Raw genomic sequence first — 20,453 nt, 5'->3', positions numbered from 1 at the left:
CAATTCTGAGGGATTTATGGTAAAGAATGCTACCCACATTCAGAGGAAGGACTGCAGGAGAGGAAACATATAAGAAAAACAACTGCTTGAACACATGGGTCGGGGTGGACATGATTGAGGGTGTGGACTCGAAACTACCACACCAATGCAACTACCAACAATTTGGAAATTGGTCTTGATCAAGGACACATGACAAAACTAGTGGAAATGTGCATCGGCCATGGGTGGGGGGAGTGCGGGGGGCGAAGGGGAAAGGAGGAGCATGAATCATGTAACCATGTTAAAAATGAATATTAATAAATGTTTGAAAAAAAAAACTTCTTGACTGACTAGAAATCATGAATTTGGAGTCAGAGGACCTACCTCTGAATCCCAACTCTGCTACTGATGATGCCTGTGAGCCAGAGGAAAGTCATCCTATGTGCCTCAGTTTCCTCATCCATAAAATCAGAGGCTTGGACTTAGTGGCCTCTGAGGTCCCTTCCCACTATCCAGCTGTAACCTATAACTAGTTCCTAATGCTAAGTTCCCTCCAGCTCTGATTCCCATGACTACCCAAACATGGGTCCAGACTAGCACCAACCTATTGGAACCCTACAAATCGGTGTCAAGTGGTCAGGTTTGCTCCCTTTTGGAAATGTCAGTCATCAAATGTATGGTTTTAGACATAGCTAATGAGGGATTTTTTTGTCTGTTTGTAATTGGGGTTTTGTTTTTCTTTCTCAGTGAGGAAGTAATCCATAGGATAGAGAGAGGACAGATTTTCTTGACTAGAAATTTAATTTAAGAAATAAAATAAAAATCACTGGTCAAAATCATTTCCTCCTCCATAAGCTCCCTTGGGACAGAAAGGTCCCTCTTCCTGGGCTCCCTCCCCTTTCCTGATCTGCCTAGAGCTATTCCTCATTTTTATCAGCTGCATAATTCCTGGTAGGAAAATCCTCCCAGTGCCAGAGCCTCTGCAGCTGCTGAAGATTACAGACCCAGGCTCCACACAGAGAAGATTAGCCCTCTGTGCTAAGATAGCCATATTGAAGCATGGGGTTCCTAGGTGACAGCTTGGGACCAGGATAACGGTTAGGAAGAAACTAGTCTCCTTCCTGCCAGGTTGCAATGCTGATCAGGAGGTGGAAGGAAAGGAGGAGTATATGTTCAGTGTCTCAGGCTTCCAGGCTCAGGATTCTGGATAGAAAAATAGGGGAGGATGTTATAAAAGCAGGAGAAGTATTTGCTCTCACGGTTTGAGCTGTGCTATTGTGATTGGGTCTCCCTGGGTCTTGCCATTCCATTGAAAGAGCACTGATCTTGGAGGCATGGAACATGAGTTCAAATGTGCACTCTGCCATGTATTATCTGTGTGACCTTCAGCCATTCAATTTCTCTGGACTTTGGTTTCCTCGTTTGTAAAATGAGGATATTAGACTAAATGAGCATTAAATTTCCTTCCAGATCTAGATCTCACTAGGATGTCATTTCCGATATGTCAGAGTAGTTTTGTTTTGTTTTTTAAGTGCTTATATTATCTGGTTTCAGACACTTACTAGCTGTGTGATCCTGGGCAAGTCACTTAACCCCCATTGCCTGGCCCTCACTGCTCTTCTGCCTTGGAACCAATACACAGTATTGATTCTAAGATGGAAGATAAGGGTTTAAAAAATGAAATGAAATGAAATAAATCCTTACATTCTTAGTATCACCCCTAAGACAGAGGACTAGCTGGAGCTAGGCAATCAGGGTCACACGGATAGGAAGTGTTTGAGGCCAGATCTGAACCTAGAATCTCCTGTTTCCAGGTTTGGTGCTCCATCCACTATGCTTCCTACCTGTCCTCTCAGAGTGGTTTTAAACTACTAACCTAGCCCACACCTTAGGGCTCCTCCTATGAAATAAGCAGATTTGGAGTCAGAAGACCTGGGATCAAAATCCAAGTTCATACTTTCTAGGTAAGTGACTACTTCCTCATTCTGTGACTCAGTTCCCTTATTTGTAAAATGGGGACAATAGTACTTATTTTACTTGCCTCATAGAAATGTAGTGAGGAAAATGCCTTGAAAACATTTAAGAACTACATAAAGGTGAATTATTATTGCTACAGTTGTTAATTATAGCAGTCTTATTACTTACCACTCTAAGAAAATACTTATTCACACTTAATTCTATTGCATAGAAGAATAATTAGTAAATGATTAAGCTTCTGTTTACACATCTATTCCCAAGATTCACAAATATTTTCTTCTTATCAAAAAATAAAAATTCAATTATGTTTTGCCTTTCAGTTTAAATTTCACTGAAAGGATTAAATTAAGTTTTACCAGTAGGATTGTCATGCATTTTATGCTGCTGATTGACAGTGTTTTTTGTCAGGACCCATGAAGGCATGCTTTGGTTAGGATGAATAACTTTAGGAGCAGAATAGTAAATACACAACCATTGGCAAATTAAAACCAATCATAATATTCATCATTCCCTCACTGTGTGCTCAGGTACAACCTGGGATTCAATGAGGCAAAGAAAGGCAAGAGATTCCTGTGTTTCTGTAACTGTCTGTGAGGGGCTTATAAGTTAGCTGATGAAACAAGAATAACACACATGTCAAATCACATTTTTTTACTTAATTGAGCATTATTGGGAGTTTAGGTGGAAAAGGAGAGACAGTCAATGAATAGATATCTATGCTAAACTAATTCTGTATCACTTCAGACTACTACATTAATGTAACATTTCTTTAGAAACTGGTTTCATAGAGCAATTTGAAAATATTTAAAAGCTGAAATGGAAATTTTATCCACTAAAAATAAAATGTGCAGTTCGTTGAGAAAAGATAAGACTACATTAGTCAGATAAAGGCCATTATATCTCACCTCCCCAATGATTACTCGGTAGGGCTAGGCAGCCTAGAATAGCAGAAAGAATCCTAGTCTTAGAATTAGAAGACTCAAGAAGCTCTGTTTCATCACCAGAAATCTGGCCATGTGGATTTTAAAATATATGTTATATTTTATTTTGCTTCATTCTACTTTTTTTGGTCAGAGCAATTCATGACGACTCTATCTTGACACAGACATGGCAGACTTCATCAGTGAAAGGAGTGCTCAAGTTGACAAAAAGCAAAGATTCTGAAAGTACTGAAGCAAATGCAGTGAAGAAGAAATCTGTGGGATCTCCAAAGTAGATGGAAGGTTGGACCAGATGACCTCTTAGATCCCTCTTAATTTTAGGGAAGCACCATAAAGTAGTAGGTAAAATCTGAACTGGGAACTAGGATGCCAGGGTTCCTTCTCTGGCTTTGCCACTGAGCAGCTGTGTGATCTAACACAACTCACTTCTTTTTTCTAGATCTGAGAATTTCTATCTATATAATAGGGAGTTTCATCTGGGTTCCCTTTGAAGTTCCTTCCAGATATAATCTCATATAAAAAGAATCTCTGAACATATAGCTAAGGGCTAAATTGTCTTCACCAAGCACAACGTTATCTAGACCAATATTTCTTCTAATGAACCAGTAGGAATAATGAACATTATGACTGCTTTTAAGTTCTACTAGTCATAACTAGGAATAAATTCTTCATTAGTAATTACTCTCTCCCTACCCTCACACTTCTTCTCCATTAAAAATATTTTACCAATAATTTTGCCAGTATTATAGCTAAAATCATGGGGAAATAGTGTAAATTTTTTTGAAATAGCTAATTTAAAAATACCATAGGTATTAAAAGATCATGGAGTAAAAAGTGTTATTTTGTTGCTTTTATGTTTAAGTAAGCAATACTAAGTAAAATGTGATGCCAAACTAAGTTTTGAAACTATAATCTACCTTGAATCAATTAAGACTGACTTCAGATGACTAGTCACTGATGAAGAGTGTTGGGAGAAGGTGTGAAAGAGATTTTTTTGTGTAACCAAGTCAACTCAAAGAGAATTTGTATTTGGAGTTGAGACTCAGACTCCTTCTTGATTCATGCTCAGTTATCATCTCGGTCAAAATTATAGTTCATTAACAGTTATGTGACGTTTGACAAGTTTGCCACCATGTATTAGTTGTTTGAGATATAGGTGCAAAACATTTTGCAAGGCTTAAAGGCTAGATAAATGTCTTGTCATTCAATTGTTTTGGTCATATTCAACTTTTTGTGACCTCATTTGGGATTTTCTTGGCAAAGATAATGGAGTAATTTGCCATCTTCTTATCTAATTCACTTTATGGATGAAGAAACTGAGACCAACAGAATTAAGTGACTTGCTAGTAAGGGTCTGAGGCCATATTTGAACCATGAAGATAAGTTTTCCTGACTTCAGGTCCAGCCCTCTAGCTAATGAGCCACCTAGATGCCCTAGAGATAAATGTTAGCTACTGACTGCCTGACTAGTGGGTCTAGTATTTTTAAAGTATGTACAGTAATAATAATAAAGTTTTTATAGCACAACAAACTCCTTTTCTAAATGCTTTCAGTTCTATTTTGGACATTTTATTCCCTTGACAGCAACCACCCTTTCCCATCTGGCAGGAGCAAAGCCAGCTTTGCAGTATAGTACAAAACCCACTGACATGGACTCAGAGAACCTGGGTTCAAAATCCATTGGTGTTATTTATGACCTTTATGATCTTGCATCAATCACTTAACCTGTCTTAGCTTCTGTTTCTTTGACTATAAAATGAGGGAGTTGAACTAGATAAACACTGAAACCCTTTCTAATTAAGAACTTGTGAAGCAAGGCAGCTGGGTGGCTTAGTGGATAGAGAGCCAGGCCTAGAGATGGGAGGTCCTAGGTTCAAATCTGGCCTCAGACACTTCCTAGTTGTGTGATCCTGGACAAGTCACTTAACCTCCATTGCCTACCCTTACCACTCTTCTGCCTTGGAGCCAATGCTTAGTATTAATTCTAAGATAGAAGGTAAGGGTTTAAAAAATGAGTTTATGAGTCTGTGACTTCAATCCCAGGATGGGTCACTACTTTATTTTAAAACCCTTACCTTCCTTCTTAGAATCAATTCTGTGTATTGGTTCCAGGCAGAAGAGTGGTAAGGGCTAGACAATGGGAGTTAAGTGATTTGCCCAGGGTCACACATCTAGGAAGTATCCAAAACAAGATTTGAACCCAGGACCGCCCATCTATGGGTCTGGCTCTCAATTTACTGAGCCACCCAGCTGCCCCCTATGGGCCACTACTTTAAACTAGTTGGTTATTTCTCAAATTGGTTGGTTACAAAGGGACCAGGTGATATTATGGATTCCAATACAAACTCAATCCCATTAGGGGAGAAATAACTCAAAACATATTTTCACCAAATTCATGATAGGTAGCTCTCTTGCAAATGTGGATCTTTGGCCATAAGGAAGGCTGAGTAAGAGTAGGAATGGTTAATTGCAAACCTTACAGGGAAAACTGGGTCAAAACTATGTTTCCATCATTGGCAGCAAATATCATCTTTATCCCCATTGGGCAAATTGAAACTAGCCAAGCAACTTGCTCAAGATCAAACAACAGGTTAGTGGTAGAGTTGAGTCTAGGTCCCAAGCTCACAATTCTAAGTCTTTTCATCACACCATGCATATTATATTTAGGGGCATAAGGACATGTTCCCCTTTGTTTTCCTTTACTCCTTTCACCTTCAGCTCCCTCCCACCATCAATGCCCCAATGGAAAGTCCCCTTTCGCTAAAGAGCTGGCATTGCAAGTTTTGATCTAAGGGTCCCCAAGGGGTGGCACCTCTATTTTCTTGATTTCTCCTACATCCAGGCCTACGACGTAGAATTTCTCCACAGAGCCAGCACTGAAACCTTTCTTCGTCCCTGGGTAATCCAGCCAGATGCGTTTGGTCACCTCATCATCCTCTCCAATAATGATGATGAAAGCACGGCTATCAGTGGCTGCATCCTCCTGCTCACTTGTGGTGATGGTCACATGGTAAGGAATCACTGCAACAGATGCCCAGGAACCCTGGTTGTAAGTGGTGCATAGCAGGTGAGGGGACAGAGACTCTCACAGCTATAGAGCTGACAATGACCATTGGAAGTCATTTAATCATTGGAAGTCATTGGAAGTGCCTCTAAGGGGGAATTTCCTAAACTCTTCCCAGATGAGTCAATGACTTTTCTATTATCTGGGAAGAGGACAGATTTTCTAAATATAAGGATAAAAGGAGATAATCTTTTTTTATTGACATAAAATAGGGGTTAGCAAACTCAGGTCCAGCACTTGTTTTTAAACAGTCTGTGAGTCAGGAATTGTTTTTACATTTCATTTTTCGTTTTTTAAACCTTTACCATCTATCTTAGAATTGATACTAAGTATGGATTCTAAGGCAGAAGAGTAGTAAGGGCTAGGCAATGGGGGTTAAACGACTTGCCCAGGGTCACACAACTAGGAAGTTTTGTTTATAGATTGATTGAAACTAAACAATTTATTCTTTCTACTTTAAGGACAACAAGTTTTATGTTTAAAAAATAAATTTTATCATATTTTAAAATGTAAAAACCATTCTTAATTCTCTAGGCATAAAAAAACAAATGTTGGCTCATGGTTTGCCAACTCCCAGGATAGAATTTTATGTTTTTCAAAATTAAAAAAACTTACCTTTTATCTTAGAATCAATACTATATATTGGTTCCAAAGCAGAAGAAAGATAAGAGTTAGGCAACTGGGGTTGAATGACTTGCCCAGGGTCCCACAACTAGGAAGTGTTGGAGGCCAGTTTTGAACCTGGGACCTCCCATCTCTAGGCCTGGCTTTCAATCTAATGAATCACCTATTTGCTCCTTAAAAACTTTCATAAGCCATTATTTTATTTGAAGATCACAATAATACTGTGAAATAAGTGGGCATTTGTACAGAAAGGCAGCTTAAGGCAGTGGAAATATAACTTTGTTCTTAGCATCAAAAGACCTGGACTTAAGTAGCAGCTCCAACACTTTTTTCCTAGCTTTGGGACTGAAGGCAAGTCACTTAACTTCTAGAAACCACAGTCCAATTTTCTGTCAATTAAGGTACAAGAATATATGCATTATCTACTTCACAGGAAAGCACTCTCCACACGTGAGATATTATTATTAGCATTATTGTTATTAATAATCCTTGTTTTCTTTTTTTTAACCCTTACCTTCTGTCTTAGAATCACTACTGTGTATTGGTTCTAAGAGAGAAGAGCAGTAAGGGCTAGGCAATGGGAGTTAAGTGACTTGCCCAGGGTCACCCAGCTAGGAAGTATCTGAGGTTTGATTTGAACCCAGGACCTCCCATATCTAGGCCTGGCTCTCAATCCACTGATTCACCCAGCTGCCCCCAATATCCTCATTTTCAGATGAAAGAACATAGGCCTAGAGAGTTCAAAGGATACCTGAGGTCACATAGCCGGTCTGAGGCAGAGCCAGGGCTAAGAACCTAATTCCCCAGAAGCTTAATTCAGTCCTCTCTCCACTGCTTCCTGCTATGAGCTAATGGATGTGAAAGCATTTTGAAAAGCTTATAGAGCTAAACACATAGAAGCAATTGTTGTTATGGCTGATGGAATGACTGATTGATCTGAAGCATCTAGAACTCTTTTTTTTTTCCCGACAAAGTGAGGCAGCGCAGCTCTCATTAAATGGAGGGACAACTCTGAATCAGCTTTTTAGTGCCTGAGTCACCAGCCCCATTTCAGCACTGGAATCTGTGGACAGCGTCAGCACTGACTAAGGCGGACAGCGACTTTCCCATTTTTCCATCACTCCCCTAGCTTCTCTCCCCTCTCACTGGTTCCTTCCTCTCCTCCCCACTGGGGGAGAGTGACCTACGTGGACCTTCTTGAACATAGTCCACCAGAGGGCCAGTCACCGTGTCTATATCGATTTCGCTCATCTTGGAACTGAGGGTCATCTCCCAGAAGTCCTCAGGAGCACTGCAGTTGCTGCTTCGGTCGCCTTCGTATTCCTGACCAGAAGAAAGAGAGGGCAAGTTAAAGGCTAATATCTGAGCCTCAAACTACTCCCACACACTAAGCCTGTTGCCACAGAGATAGAAGAATACGGCAAGGAGAAGGACTCTCTCTTTAGGGAGTCAAGGAACTCAGGCGACAGAGAATTGATAAAATAAAAACAAGCAAGACATAGTTTTATATAGAAATTTTTTTTTTGACCAAACATGGGGAGGGGAGGGAGGGAGATACCTGGGAATTTTAATGTATCAAACAAATTAATTTATTCAAAAAGAGGACTATAGGGGGCAGCTGGGTGGCTCAGAGAATGGAGAGCCAGGCCCAGAGATGGGAAGTCCTGGGTTTAAATTTGACCTCAGATACTTCCTTGCTGTGTGACCCTGGGCAAGTCATTTAACCCCCATTGTCTAGCCCTTACCCTCTTCAGCCTTGCAACCAATACACCTTATAAAGGTAAAGGTTTAAAGAGAGATTTTAAAGGGCTTAAAGATAATTTTAATGAGATAAGGTAAGGTTTTAAAGAGAAATCTAAAATAAAAAGGTAAGGATTTAAAAAAAAATTTAAAAAAGAGGACTATATTAGGAATCATGGACACTGGATTCAGCTCTTACCTCTACTTCTAACTCCCTTGGGCCAAAACACTCAACTTTTCTGGGCCTCAATTTTTTCATTAGTAAGACAGGGGCACCAGCTACCTTTCCTTCCTCAGAGAGGTCTTGTGAGGCATGAAAACACTTTGAAAAGCATATATCATTAAACAAATGTCATTATTATTATAATTATTATTTTTATAAGCTCAGCTTTGACACCAGCTGCAACCCTAAAAATACCTACATTGTTACTGGGCCACTGAACCGTAATTGGCCAAGGAAGAACACAAATCACAAATCAAAGAAGAGAGGAAATTCAGTCCCTTAGATGCCAGTAGAGTCCCACTTGTTCTGATCAAATCCAAGCCTTCAAGGCTACAAGATAATATATATATTTAAAAACTCTTATCTCCTATCTTATTATCAGTTCCAATATACTTCCCAAGTATCAGTTCCAAGGCAAAATTGAGGCAAGGGCTAGGCAATTGGGTTTAAGTGACTTGTCCAAGATCACATGGTTAAGATGTATCTGAGGCCAGATTTGAACCTGGGGGTTCAACTGAGCTACCTAGCTGCCCCCAAGATAATTATTTTTTCCTCTAAAGTAATGCCATCCACCATACCTTATCATGCCTCCTGATTCCATAGTGGTTAAATCATCCCTTTTTATTTTGTATTTATTTGCAAACTTTTATATTTACTCCTCTGTGGACATACTATTCTCCCTGCTTGCTCTCTTCTGCAAATGGATTTCCATGAGGGCAAGAAATGTGTTACATTTTTAAAATTGGATCCCCAAGCACCACGTTTATCATAGGTACTCAATAAATGTTTATTGAAGGGCAGCTAGGTGGCTCAGTGGATAGAGCTCCAGGCCTGGAGTCAGCAGGATTTGGTTTCGAATTTGACCTCAGACATGTTCTAGCAGTGTGACCTTGGGCAAATCACTTAACCTCATTTGCCCTTCTGTCTTAGATTTATTACTAAGACAGAAAGTAAAGATTTTTTTAAAAAGAGAAATGTTTATTGAATTGAATTGAATTCTGCTCTGGAAGCAACTTTACTTTAAAGGCAGCAGGGAATGAACTAATGCTGTCATGTAGTTCTCACCAAGCTGGACTGTCTTCTAAAGACTCATCACCAAAAAACTGGTCATCAGGAGAGCCAAGATCATCAGGATTGTGGATGGACTGGGATAGCACAGCAACACATTCATTATGTTAAATGAAGTGAAATTACATTAAACCATTTAATAAAAACATAGAAGATTTCGGATCTGCCTCATCAGTGGGAATACTCCCCCACTAATGAAACCAGGGATCTCACGAAGTCCTGGGAAATAATATAATCATTTTCATTGATCCCGAGCTTTGGCCTTCACATTTATGATGTTCATTTTATCCTCGATCCATCTCTGGGAGACAAATGGAACAAAAACCATTTTTCTCATTTTAGAGACAAGGAAAATGTAACCTCTTAGTTATAGAGTTTCAACCTGATATTTATGTATCCCGACCAAGCAGCATAAAGGCTGCCCTTAGTTAAATGGGGGAGAATGGAGAGACAGACCCTGAGGATAGGACCTGTTGGGGACAGGTTGAGGAGGGGAAGGGGTTCATTTAAGCATGCCATCTGGTGGTTTCCTATTTTAATATATTGGTCTTGCTAATTTAGGTGCTAAATTCAGCACATGTGGGGAAAGCCCAGGTTGGCTTACCCTAGGCACTGCTCTGTAGAGATCTGAAGTAATTTGCCTAGGAGGGTGCAGAGAGTTAGAGTTGGGTTATTTTGATTTGTTGTTTACTTAAGGTTGAGAGGGTTGGCCTGGGGCAGGTTAGTAGTAAAGTCAGGGATGAGAACCCAAGGGACTGGAAAGCCACCAATGGAAGTCTCCTCAGTCTACCAATACAAGGCAAAGGGAAGAAGTGGAAAGGCAGTGGCTGGAGGGAAAGGCAGAAAAAGATAGAGCTAGAAAGGGTCTGCTTCCTGCTCTTCTACCTGCTCCCTCTCTCCCCAGGACCAAACATGTCCAAATTGTGACACAGCTGTTTCCATTACTTTACAGAGTTGTTAAAAGCTCTAAGGGACTCTACAGATCATCTAGTCCCAGGATTCTTAATCTTTTTTGTCTCCTTGACATCCTTGCCAGTCAGAAGAAACCCATGAACAGAAGAAGCCTTCTCAGAATAATGTTTCTAAATGCACTAAATAAAATACATAGAATCAAAGAATTACAAAGGAAACCAGTTGTATTTAGATGCCATTACCAAAAGGTTTTTTTAAGTTCATGGATTCCAGGTTAAAAACTCTTGATAGTCTAATCTCTTCATTTTTTAGGAAGAGAAACAAGTCCACAGGAGGGAAAATGACTTGCCTAAGATCTCAAACTAATAGCTGATGTAGTTAGGACTTGAACTCATGCTTACTAATTTGGTCGGAGTTTTTTTCACTACACTATTTCTTCCTTTCCACTTCTTTCATCTCCTGTAATTCCTTTCTCTTCCATCTTCTCTGAGCACCTTCATTCTACATCCTTTCTTCTTCCCCCACATAAAAATTCCTCTTCCCTCAGTGACAGGCTATTTGCTACCTGTTTGGAAATAATGTTGTATAGTAGACTCTCTGGAACTTCCTGGTCACTCAGTCATGGGCAAAGAATTTGATCACTAAGGCTGGTTTTTATCATTAGTACAAGAGATAAGATTTATACAACTTACTACTCATAGGGTTGCTGTGGAGAAGGTACTTTGTGAAACTGAAAGCACTAAATAATTCTAAGTTAATATAATCTTGTAAATATTTTACATCAAGGTGCAGAATGAGTATTGGTACCTCAGGGTATTCTCCCATTGAGGTTTCAATTAAATTCAACACAGATTTATAGAGGGGTCATTATTTAAAGATAGTGCTAGCTGAGGAAGACACAAAAACAGAAATAGTCAATTCCCTCAAGGAACTTATATTCTCCTGGGCATGTATAGAGATAAGTGTTGTTGCTCAGTTTTTTCCAACTCTTCATGACTCCATTTGGGATTTTCTTGGCAATGATGTTGAAATGTTTTGCCATTTCTTTCTCCAACTCATTTTACAGATGAGGAAAATGAGGCAAACAGAGTTAAATGATTTGTCCAGGGACACACAGCTAGTAAGAGTCTAAGGGAGGATTTGAATTCAGGAATATGAGTCTTCTTGGCTTCAGAACCACCATTTATATCCACTGTGCCAGCTACCTGCCTCACAGAGATAGTAAATACAAGATAATTTGAGAAGGGAAAGAATACTAGTGATGCCTTAATTCAAATAAATAAGGTTCAAATAGTGGGAATTTAAAACATTTTAAGAGATCTATTATGTAAAGAGATATTTGGAAGCAGAGAAGCCTTCCCAGCTTATTCCTAAATTGACTCTCAGACTCCCCAACCTATAGAGAATCCCAGAATGTCAAAGCTAGAAATGACAAATGACCTTTGAGATAATTTATTCCAACTCATTTTACAGATGAAATAATCAAGACTCAGAGAAGGAAAGTGACCTACCTAAGTTTACACAACTGATCTTCTGATTCCTAGTCCAGTACTCTTCCTCCTCCTACATACTTGGATGAATAACAAGCACCTGCTATGCAAAGAGTACTATACTAAGTAATAGAAGATATAAGTAAGTGAGGCACTATCCTTGCCTTCCCCTAGATTATACTCTAGTGTAGGAATGCAACATACAAGTATATGTCTGTGTAACAAATTAATACCTAAATGTGTTTAAGAGAAGTGAGTTCTAAGGATGATTCCTGACCAGGAAGATCAGAAAAGTGTTCATGAATGAAGGAATATTTGAATTGGACCTGAAATCTTGAAGGAAGTAGAAAGAGTAGAATGAAAAAAGAGAGAGTGATGGGATAGCATGGACCACGTAAAGAAATGGTATGATATTAATCAAATTTGGCTGAAGTGTTGCCTACATGGAAGGAGGTATTACAGACATGTTGTAGCTTGTAGAGAAGTAGAATTGAAGTTAAAAAGAGGTGACTTGAGGTGTGATTTAGGAAAAACTTCTTAATGATTATTTAGTTATTTTTCAGTTGTGTCTGACTGTGACCCCATTTGGGTTTGTTTTTTTTTTTTTACAAAGATACTTGAAAGGTTTGCCGTTTCCTTCTCCAACTCATTTTACAGATGAAGAAATTTAGGCAAACAGGATTAAGCGACTTGCCTAGGGTCACACAGCTAGTAAATTTCTGAGGCCAGATTTGAACTCGGGAAGATGAGTCTTCCTGCCAGCATGCTATGCACTATGGCACCACCTAGCAGATAAGAGCTATCCAAAAGTGAAACTGACTGCTTTGAAAGGTGGGCTCTCCTGTATGAGAAATCTTTAAGAAAACAAATTTGTCATACATATTCTAGGTGGGATTCTTGTTCAAGTATTTGTTGGAATATATGATCCTGAGTTCTTTTCCAACTCTTGAGATTCTGTCTTTTTATAATTCTATAAAGTTATTGAAAGTACAACTGGGAAAAGATAAATGGCCTTATCTTTTCACCCAGGGAGTAGGGAATACCATATTGTAGAGTAAAGCTTTATAACTTATCCTAGCAGATAACCATTACAGGGTTTTGTACAGAAGAGTAATATGACTAATTTCACACATAAAGAAAATTCACCTACCAGTAGTGTAAAGGATGAATTCAAAGGATAAGGGATAGGAGAAATGAAAGCAGGAAGATTTGTTATAAAGCCACTGCAATAGTCCAGGGGAGTTAAAATAAGGACCTAGACTAGAATGGTGGTTGTGGATATAGAAAGAATTGATGGAGACAAAGGAAATTATATAGAAATAGAAATTATAGGAGTTGGCAACTGATTGAGTAAGAGTAAAGGGGAGGAAAAATTAGAGATGACATTAAAATGATGAATGTACAAGATTAGATAAATGAATTATAATTGATAGAAATAATAAAGTTAGGAGATGCAAGTTTTGTTGGAAAGATAGTTAATTTAATTTGAGACATGAGTCTGAGGTGCTTGTGAGACATCCAATTGGAATTGCCCTAGAGTCGGAAATGCAAATCTGTAGCTCAGAAGAGAAAAGTATATTTACGTTTTGGAGATAATTGCATGGAGGCGAGAGATGAAGCCATGGGAATGAATGAGATTTGTCAAGGAAAAAAAGAAGAGAACCAAGGGCAGAACTTTTAGGAACATTCTCATTAAATTCCACTTGGTGCAATAAGAATGATGATAGATTTGGAATCAAAGGACTTGATTTCAAAACCATGCTTCTGCCACTTACCACCAATACAACCATGAACAAATCATTTAACATGCATATACCTTGGTATCCTTGTATGTAAAATTATAGAAGGTGGCTTAGACTATAATACCTTTAAGGTTTCTTCTTGGTCTAAATGTATTATTCTGTAATCCTGAGGGGTCTTGCATAAATACCCAAAGTGGCCTTATCTTTTCACCCAGGGAGTGAAATAGAAAACATGGATGGCAAAATCAGATGTGACGTGACAACAAAGTCCTGGGTTTGAGGCTATCTTTCTGCTCTCGAAGTACCTTCTCATAAAAGAGTCGTTCCAGCCGTCCATCCTCCTTCTTCAAGGACAGCCAGCGTCCGCAGAGGAACAGAAACTCATCCTCATTGGTATCATTCCAGATTTCAACTTTTTCCACATACCAATCAGCATACCACTTGCTATTGTCATGCCGGAGTTTGATCTTATATATGACGCCCAGATCAACAGCCTCTATGATGAAAGTGTCAGCCTGCAGGACCCAGACAAGAAATGTCATCAGAAGCAAAATCCTCTGTTTCGACTACTTCTGAAAGATTTTTATGAAGGGAGCAGAGGCTCAGACCTTTGCTAGTAGCACAAAAGAAACCTATACCTTCAGAAAAACAATTTTCTACTTGCAGGGGAAAAAAAGTGAAATAAAATCCCAAAATATAATACCTTGCATTCACATGACACTTTGCTATGCTCCTCTATTTTTTAAAAGAAATATGTTATTTAATATTCAGATTGTTTATCAATTTTAGCTTATTGTAGTATATGGCATAATGCATTGGTCTAAAATTAAATTCTGTCAAATTGAATTCTAGTTTTTCCAGTAGTTCTCATCAAATATGAAATTCTTCAGGTAGTTTATGTTCCCTGGTTTGTTAAACACTGAGGTGATGAATTCTATTGATTCCAATTCATTCTTATATAGTCTGTTCTACTTGTCTGCTTTTCTATTTTTAAACATTGCCAATTAATTTTGATAGTTAATATTTTTTTACTTTATTTTTTACTTTTCATCTTAGGATCAATACTGTGTATTGGTTCCAAGGCAGAGAAGTGGTAAGGGCCAGACAACGAGGGTTAAGTGACTTGCCAAGAGTCACAAAGCTAGGAAGTGAGTTAATATGTTTTAGTATATTATGAGGTTGAAAAGTGCCATTTCCCCTTCATTCCTAATTTTTTCATTATTTAATGTTCTAGATCTTTTTTTGTTCAAATGAATTCTATTATTATTTCCATCTCTACAAAATATCCCCTTTGGTAGTTGATTGTTATGACAGTAAATCAATAGATTAACTAAGGTAGTATCATCATTTTTGTCAAATTGGTGGTGCCTATTTGTGAGTATTGAATATTCTTTCATTTTCAAGTTATTTCTTATTTCTTTAAAGAGTATCTTACAGTTATATCTATACAGCTTTTGAATGTTCTTTGGTAGATTGACTTCCAGTTCTCTTATGCATTTTGTAGTTATTTTAAAGAGGTTTCCTTTCCTATTAATTCCTTCTAGATTTTTGTTATAGGTATATAAAGATGTGATTGATTTTGTGGTCTTATTTGTATCTTGCTACTTTATTGAAGCTATTCATTGTCTCAATGTGTTTCTTTGCTTATTCTCTAAGATTTTCTGCATATACCATGGTGCCATCAACCCCAAGGAGAGGAGCTTTTGATGTTTAAAGAACTTTCACATGGGGGCAGCTGGGTAGCTCAGTGGATTGAGAGCCAGACCTAGAGACGGGAGGTCCTAGGTTCAAATCCAGCCTCAGACACCAGCTGTGTGACCCTGGGCAAGTCACTTGGCCCCTATTGCCCACCCTTACCACTCTTCCACCAAGGAGCCAATACACAGGAGTTAAGGGTTTAAAAAAAATTAAAAAAAAAACAAATAAAGGACTTTCACACATATATCCTACTTTGTGAGGGAGGAAGAATGGATATTATTGTTCCCATTTTATAGAGAAATAAACTGAGGACTCAGAAGTTTAAATGGCAATAAAGCTTATAGTAACAAAACCAGGATTATATACTCAATTTCCTGTCTATATGCCCTGGGATCACTCCACTAGGTTATTCAGTTTTCTCATCTGTAAAATGAAGTGAAAAAAACAAATCTATATGGTCCCTTAAGTTCCCATTTTCCATCTTTCAATCTTTTGACCATACATAGTAAAGAAGCTGAGCTAACTGGCCTAAAAAATTGGTAAAAAATTGGAAGAGAAAAGGATTAAGAAGGAAGGAGCAAGAATATTGTTAAAATATGACCTCAAAAGGAAGAAAATTCAGAGTCTAAACACAAAAGAAGCATACAAACTGATTCACAACTGGTGCTGACAATCAAATACTAATGCAAATACAATGGAAAATGGAAGGAGGAAATGGAAATGAAATCCGCACAGGTAAGCACCTTCAGTACATCCCTTATGTATGAATATTTGGCAAAGACTTGGCACTATAGTCAACACTGCTCAGGCTTAACAATCAGAAAAAATAGGAGCTGTCTGTGGTCCTGAAACTTCTGAGGTCGTAGAACTTCATGAAGACCCATGTTGTCCAGGGTAACAGATGAATTGTATAAACACACTATCCACTAAAAACCATGTCTAGCTCTTTCCTCTGCACAAGGAATACCCAATCAGACTTCCAGAAAACAATGTCCCAATTTAACTTGGGAACTCTTATCTGATGATAAGCTCTCATGATGGGTGAATGAATTTAGATTCAGAGCCCTACATCTAGCTGGCTCCAGATGACAGAATGCCAATTGTCCTGCCCACTAATAGGGACTGAAATTTTTACCTATTTCTGGGCATAGGGATCAAATCAATATTACTATTACAATATTTGCCCTATGGATCAGCTCATCATGCCCGTGGCTCCTCAGATCAAAACTCCGTTCCTTGGTCATCACTCTTGGCATATGGCAGGTGCTTAATAAGGTTTGTTTTTTTCTTCATTCATTTAATTTTAGCTACTTCATCAGAGTTACAATTCTATCCCTCTGATAGTGCCTATCTCTCATTCTTATTTTGAAACTGCACCCATACAATCACAGAATAGGCATTCTACCCTTTCCAGGCTATTTGGACACTAGTAGCTTCTTAAACTAGTTTAGAAATAATTTCAGTTTTCTTTAAGCAATGACTATTGCTGTATGCAGTCTAAATGAACTCTCATCAAGCCTTCCTAATGAACCCTTTTCTAAAGTTTTTAGTGGTTATATAGATATAAAATATATATGTATGCTGCTTTTGGCCAGGGATTTGGCATTGGTACAGAGGAGGTATATTTTAATTACTATCTTCCTTCTAGTGAAATAGAGACTTCCAAGACAATCTGAAACTGGTCAAAATGCAGCGGGTCAGAGGCCAGTGATTAAGATTGGCTTCAGGCTACTCTACATCTAAGTTTATGCCTGAGTTTAACAATTCTGAAGTCCTTTTTATATCTACAAATAAAAGGAACAGTTCAGTAGATAACAACCTATTACAACAGCATTCTAAGTTTGGCTCTGACAGAAATTATGTGACTTTACTCCCCTGCCCCCAAGGTATTTTTATTTATTTCATTAAGTATTTCTCAGTTACACATCACAAACATTTTTTAATGTTCACTTTTTAAACTTCGAGGTCTGAATTCTCTCCATCTTTCTTTCTCTACTTTCTTCCATCCTCTTTTCTCTCATTCAGAAAGCAAGGAATTTGATACAGATTGTACAGGGGAAAGGATACAAAACATATCTCTATATTGTCTGTGATATAAAAGAAAACACAAGCAAAAAAATCCAAGAAAAATAAAGTTTTTTAAAATATGCTTTGATCTGTATTTCTGATTTCATCAGTTCTTTCTCTGGAGGTGGATAGCATTTTTCATCATGAGTCCTCCAGAATTGTGTTGGGTAATTGTATTGATTATAATAGAAAAAAAGTCATTCACAGTTGATCATCCTTACAATAATTGCTATTACTGTATACAATGTTCTCCTACTTCTAACTATTTCACTTTGTATTAGTTCATATAAATCTTCCCAGATTTTTCTGAAAGCATTTTGCTTGTCATTCCTTGTGCCACAATAGTATACCATACAATCACATATTACAGTATGTTGTGAGGAAGATTGTTATTTAGTTGTTATGTAGGAGACTTAGCAGGAAGGGCTGGAGAATTCCACATGGAATGGGAAGCAAGAAGAGGCTTGCATTCTCTGAGAAGGACTCCATGGTGGTTGGGACAGGCAGTAACTGATTCCCTGGGAGACCGCAGAGCTAGTGGAGTTGCACCCCGATTCCCTGGGATCCTGGAGTGTGGTGAAGGTTGGAAGCAGAGGACATCTATCCTGCATGACAGCACTGAGTAGGGAGTGATCTGCAATCTGCTGGACAGCTTGCAGACTCCTCTCCCCACTGGGCTGCTTTGGACCATCAGTTATGGAGGAGTTGGTTCCTGGCATCCTGAAAACATCTCTGGACTCTACTGTGAGGATTCCCACTCCAGTACCATTATTCTCTGGGCCCTGCCTGGCTTAGGTCACAGATGAGTGTAGATAAGTCCCTCCCTTGACCCTGTGGTTTGCCCTTAGCTTGTTAGTGTAGAATCCCTTATTCCCATCCTTTATTATTGTTTCCCTCAATTAAACTGTTATAAACTTTTACCTTTTGCCTGCTGGTTCCATAGGTCCTTGCCTAGGTGGGCTGAGTGACTGTTGGGCCTAACTGCCATTTCTGTTGACAGTTAACTCCTTGGAAGTAAACCCTAGTCTCCCTACCTTGTTTGGTCCTGTTCATCTGTCATTCCTGTCTCTCTCACCCCAGTGTGAACCCACAAATAATAACAGTTAACATCCCTGGTAACCCTCCTTTACAAATATATTCATCTCTTCCCTAATTGATGGACATCCCCTTGAATCCCAATTCTTTGCTAACACAAAAGAGCTGCTATAAATATTTTTATATAAATATTTTTCCTTTGATCTCTTTGCAATATAGAACTAGTAATGGTATTGCTGGGTCAAAGGGTGTGTATAGTTTTATAACCTTTTGGGCATAGATCCAAATTGCTCTTTAGAATGGTTGTATCAGTTCACAATTCCACCAACAGTGCATTAATGTCCCAATTTTTCCACGTTCCCTCCAACATTTGTCAGTTTTATTTTCTATCATTTTAGCCAATCTTATAGGTATGAAGTTACACTTCTGGGTTGTTTTCATTTGCATTTCTTTAATCAATAGTGATTTAGAGCATTTTTATATGGCTATAAATAACTTTGATTTCTTCTTTTGAAAACTGCTTGTTCATATCCTTTGACTATTTAACAATTGGGGACGGAGGAGCTGACTCACATTCTCAAAGATTTGACTGTTATCTCTAAATTTGAGAAATGAGGTCTTCTATAGTGGAAGTTGCTCTAAATTTTCTTCCAACTTTTCCATTTTCCTTCTAATCTTGGCTGCATTGGTTGTGTTTGTGGAAAAGCCTTTTAGTTTAATGTAATCAAAATTATCCATTTTACAACCAGTTATGCTCACTATCTCTTCTTTGGTCATTAATTCTTCTCTTATATATAGATCTAACTAGTAAAATACTAAATACTCACCTAATTTGGTTATAATATCACCCTTCTGCTAAATCATGTACCCAGTTTTGGTACAATACTCACCTTACCTTGATATACAGTGAGAGATGTTGGTCTAGATCTAGTTTCTGTCCAATTGCTTTCTTGTTTTACCTGAAATTTTTGTCAGATAGTGAGTTCTTGTCCAAAAACTTAGATCTTTGGGTTTTCATGCATTAGATTGTTATGGTACATTGTGTATCCAATTTATTCCACTGATTCACCACTCATTCTTAGCCAGTACCAATTGTTTTGATGGTTACTACTTTGTAATACCATTTGAGAAGTGGTACTATTAGATCCTTGATATTTATTTCCATTTATTAGTTCCCCTGAAATTCTTGATCTTTCCTTCTTCCAAATTCCTAGCTCTTTAAAATAATTTTTAACAGTTTGATTGGTATGACACTGAATAAGTAAATTAATTTAGGTAAAAGTGTTATTTTATTATGCTGACTCAGGCTATGCTTAAGCAATTAATATTTCTCCAATTGTTTAGATCTGACTTTATTTGTGTGAGAGGTGTCTTGTAATTATGTCCATATACTTACTGGGTTTCTCTTGGCAGGGAGACCCTCAAATATTTTATATTGTCTACAGTTATTTTAAATAGAATTTTTCTTTCTATCTCTTGCTGGTAGTCTTTGGTGGTAATATGTAGAAAATGCTGATGATTTATGTGGGTTTATTTTTTCACCTGCAACTTTGCTGAAATTGTTAATTATTTGAGTAGCTTTTTACGTTGATTTTCTAGGGTTCTTGAAGTATGCCATCATATCTGCAAATAATAATACTTTTTCTCATTGCTTAGTCTAATTTTGTCATTTTGTATAGTTGCTAAAGCTAGTATTATTTTCTCCTTGACCTTGGAGCTCTGGAATTTTGTTATAATATTCCTGGGTGTTTTTGTTTTAGGATCTCTTTCAAGAGGTAACTAGTAGATTTTTTCAATTTCTATTTTACTTTCTGGTTTTAGGATATCAGGGCAGTTTTACTTGATGATTTCTTAAAAGATGATGTCTAGACTCTTTTATTATGCCTGTTAGTC

General features: G+C 38.0%; 1 protein-coding gene across 1 annotated transcript in view; it reads right to left on the bottom strand.

Annotated features, from left to right (window-relative positions):
- Positions 1–20,453, bottom strand: part of LOXHD1 (lipoxygenase homology PLAT domains 1) — a 293,979-nt gene that overhangs the window by 67,828 nt on the left and 205,698 nt on the right. The window contains exons 30-32 of the mRNA XM_044681634.1: positions 14,066–14,275; positions 7,773–7,908; positions 5,710–5,918 (exon numbers count right to left, since the gene is read on the bottom strand). Of these exons, the coding sequence (XP_044537569.1) occupies positions 5,710–5,918; positions 7,773–7,908; positions 14,066–14,275 (555 nt within the window). The remainder of the gene's footprint in view (positions 1–5,709; positions 5,919–7,772; positions 7,909–14,065; positions 14,276–20,453) is intronic.

This window comes from Gracilinanus agilis, chromosome 1 (genome assembly GCF_016433145.1).
Source record: "Gracilinanus agilis isolate LMUSP501 chromosome 1, AgileGrace, whole genome shotgun sequence".
NCBI lineage: Eukaryota > Metazoa > Chordata > Mammalia > Didelphimorphia > Didelphidae > Gracilinanus > Gracilinanus agilis.
The sequence above is the reverse complement of the archived record's forward strand: the minus strand, read 5'-3'. Positions and strand labels throughout refer to the sequence as shown.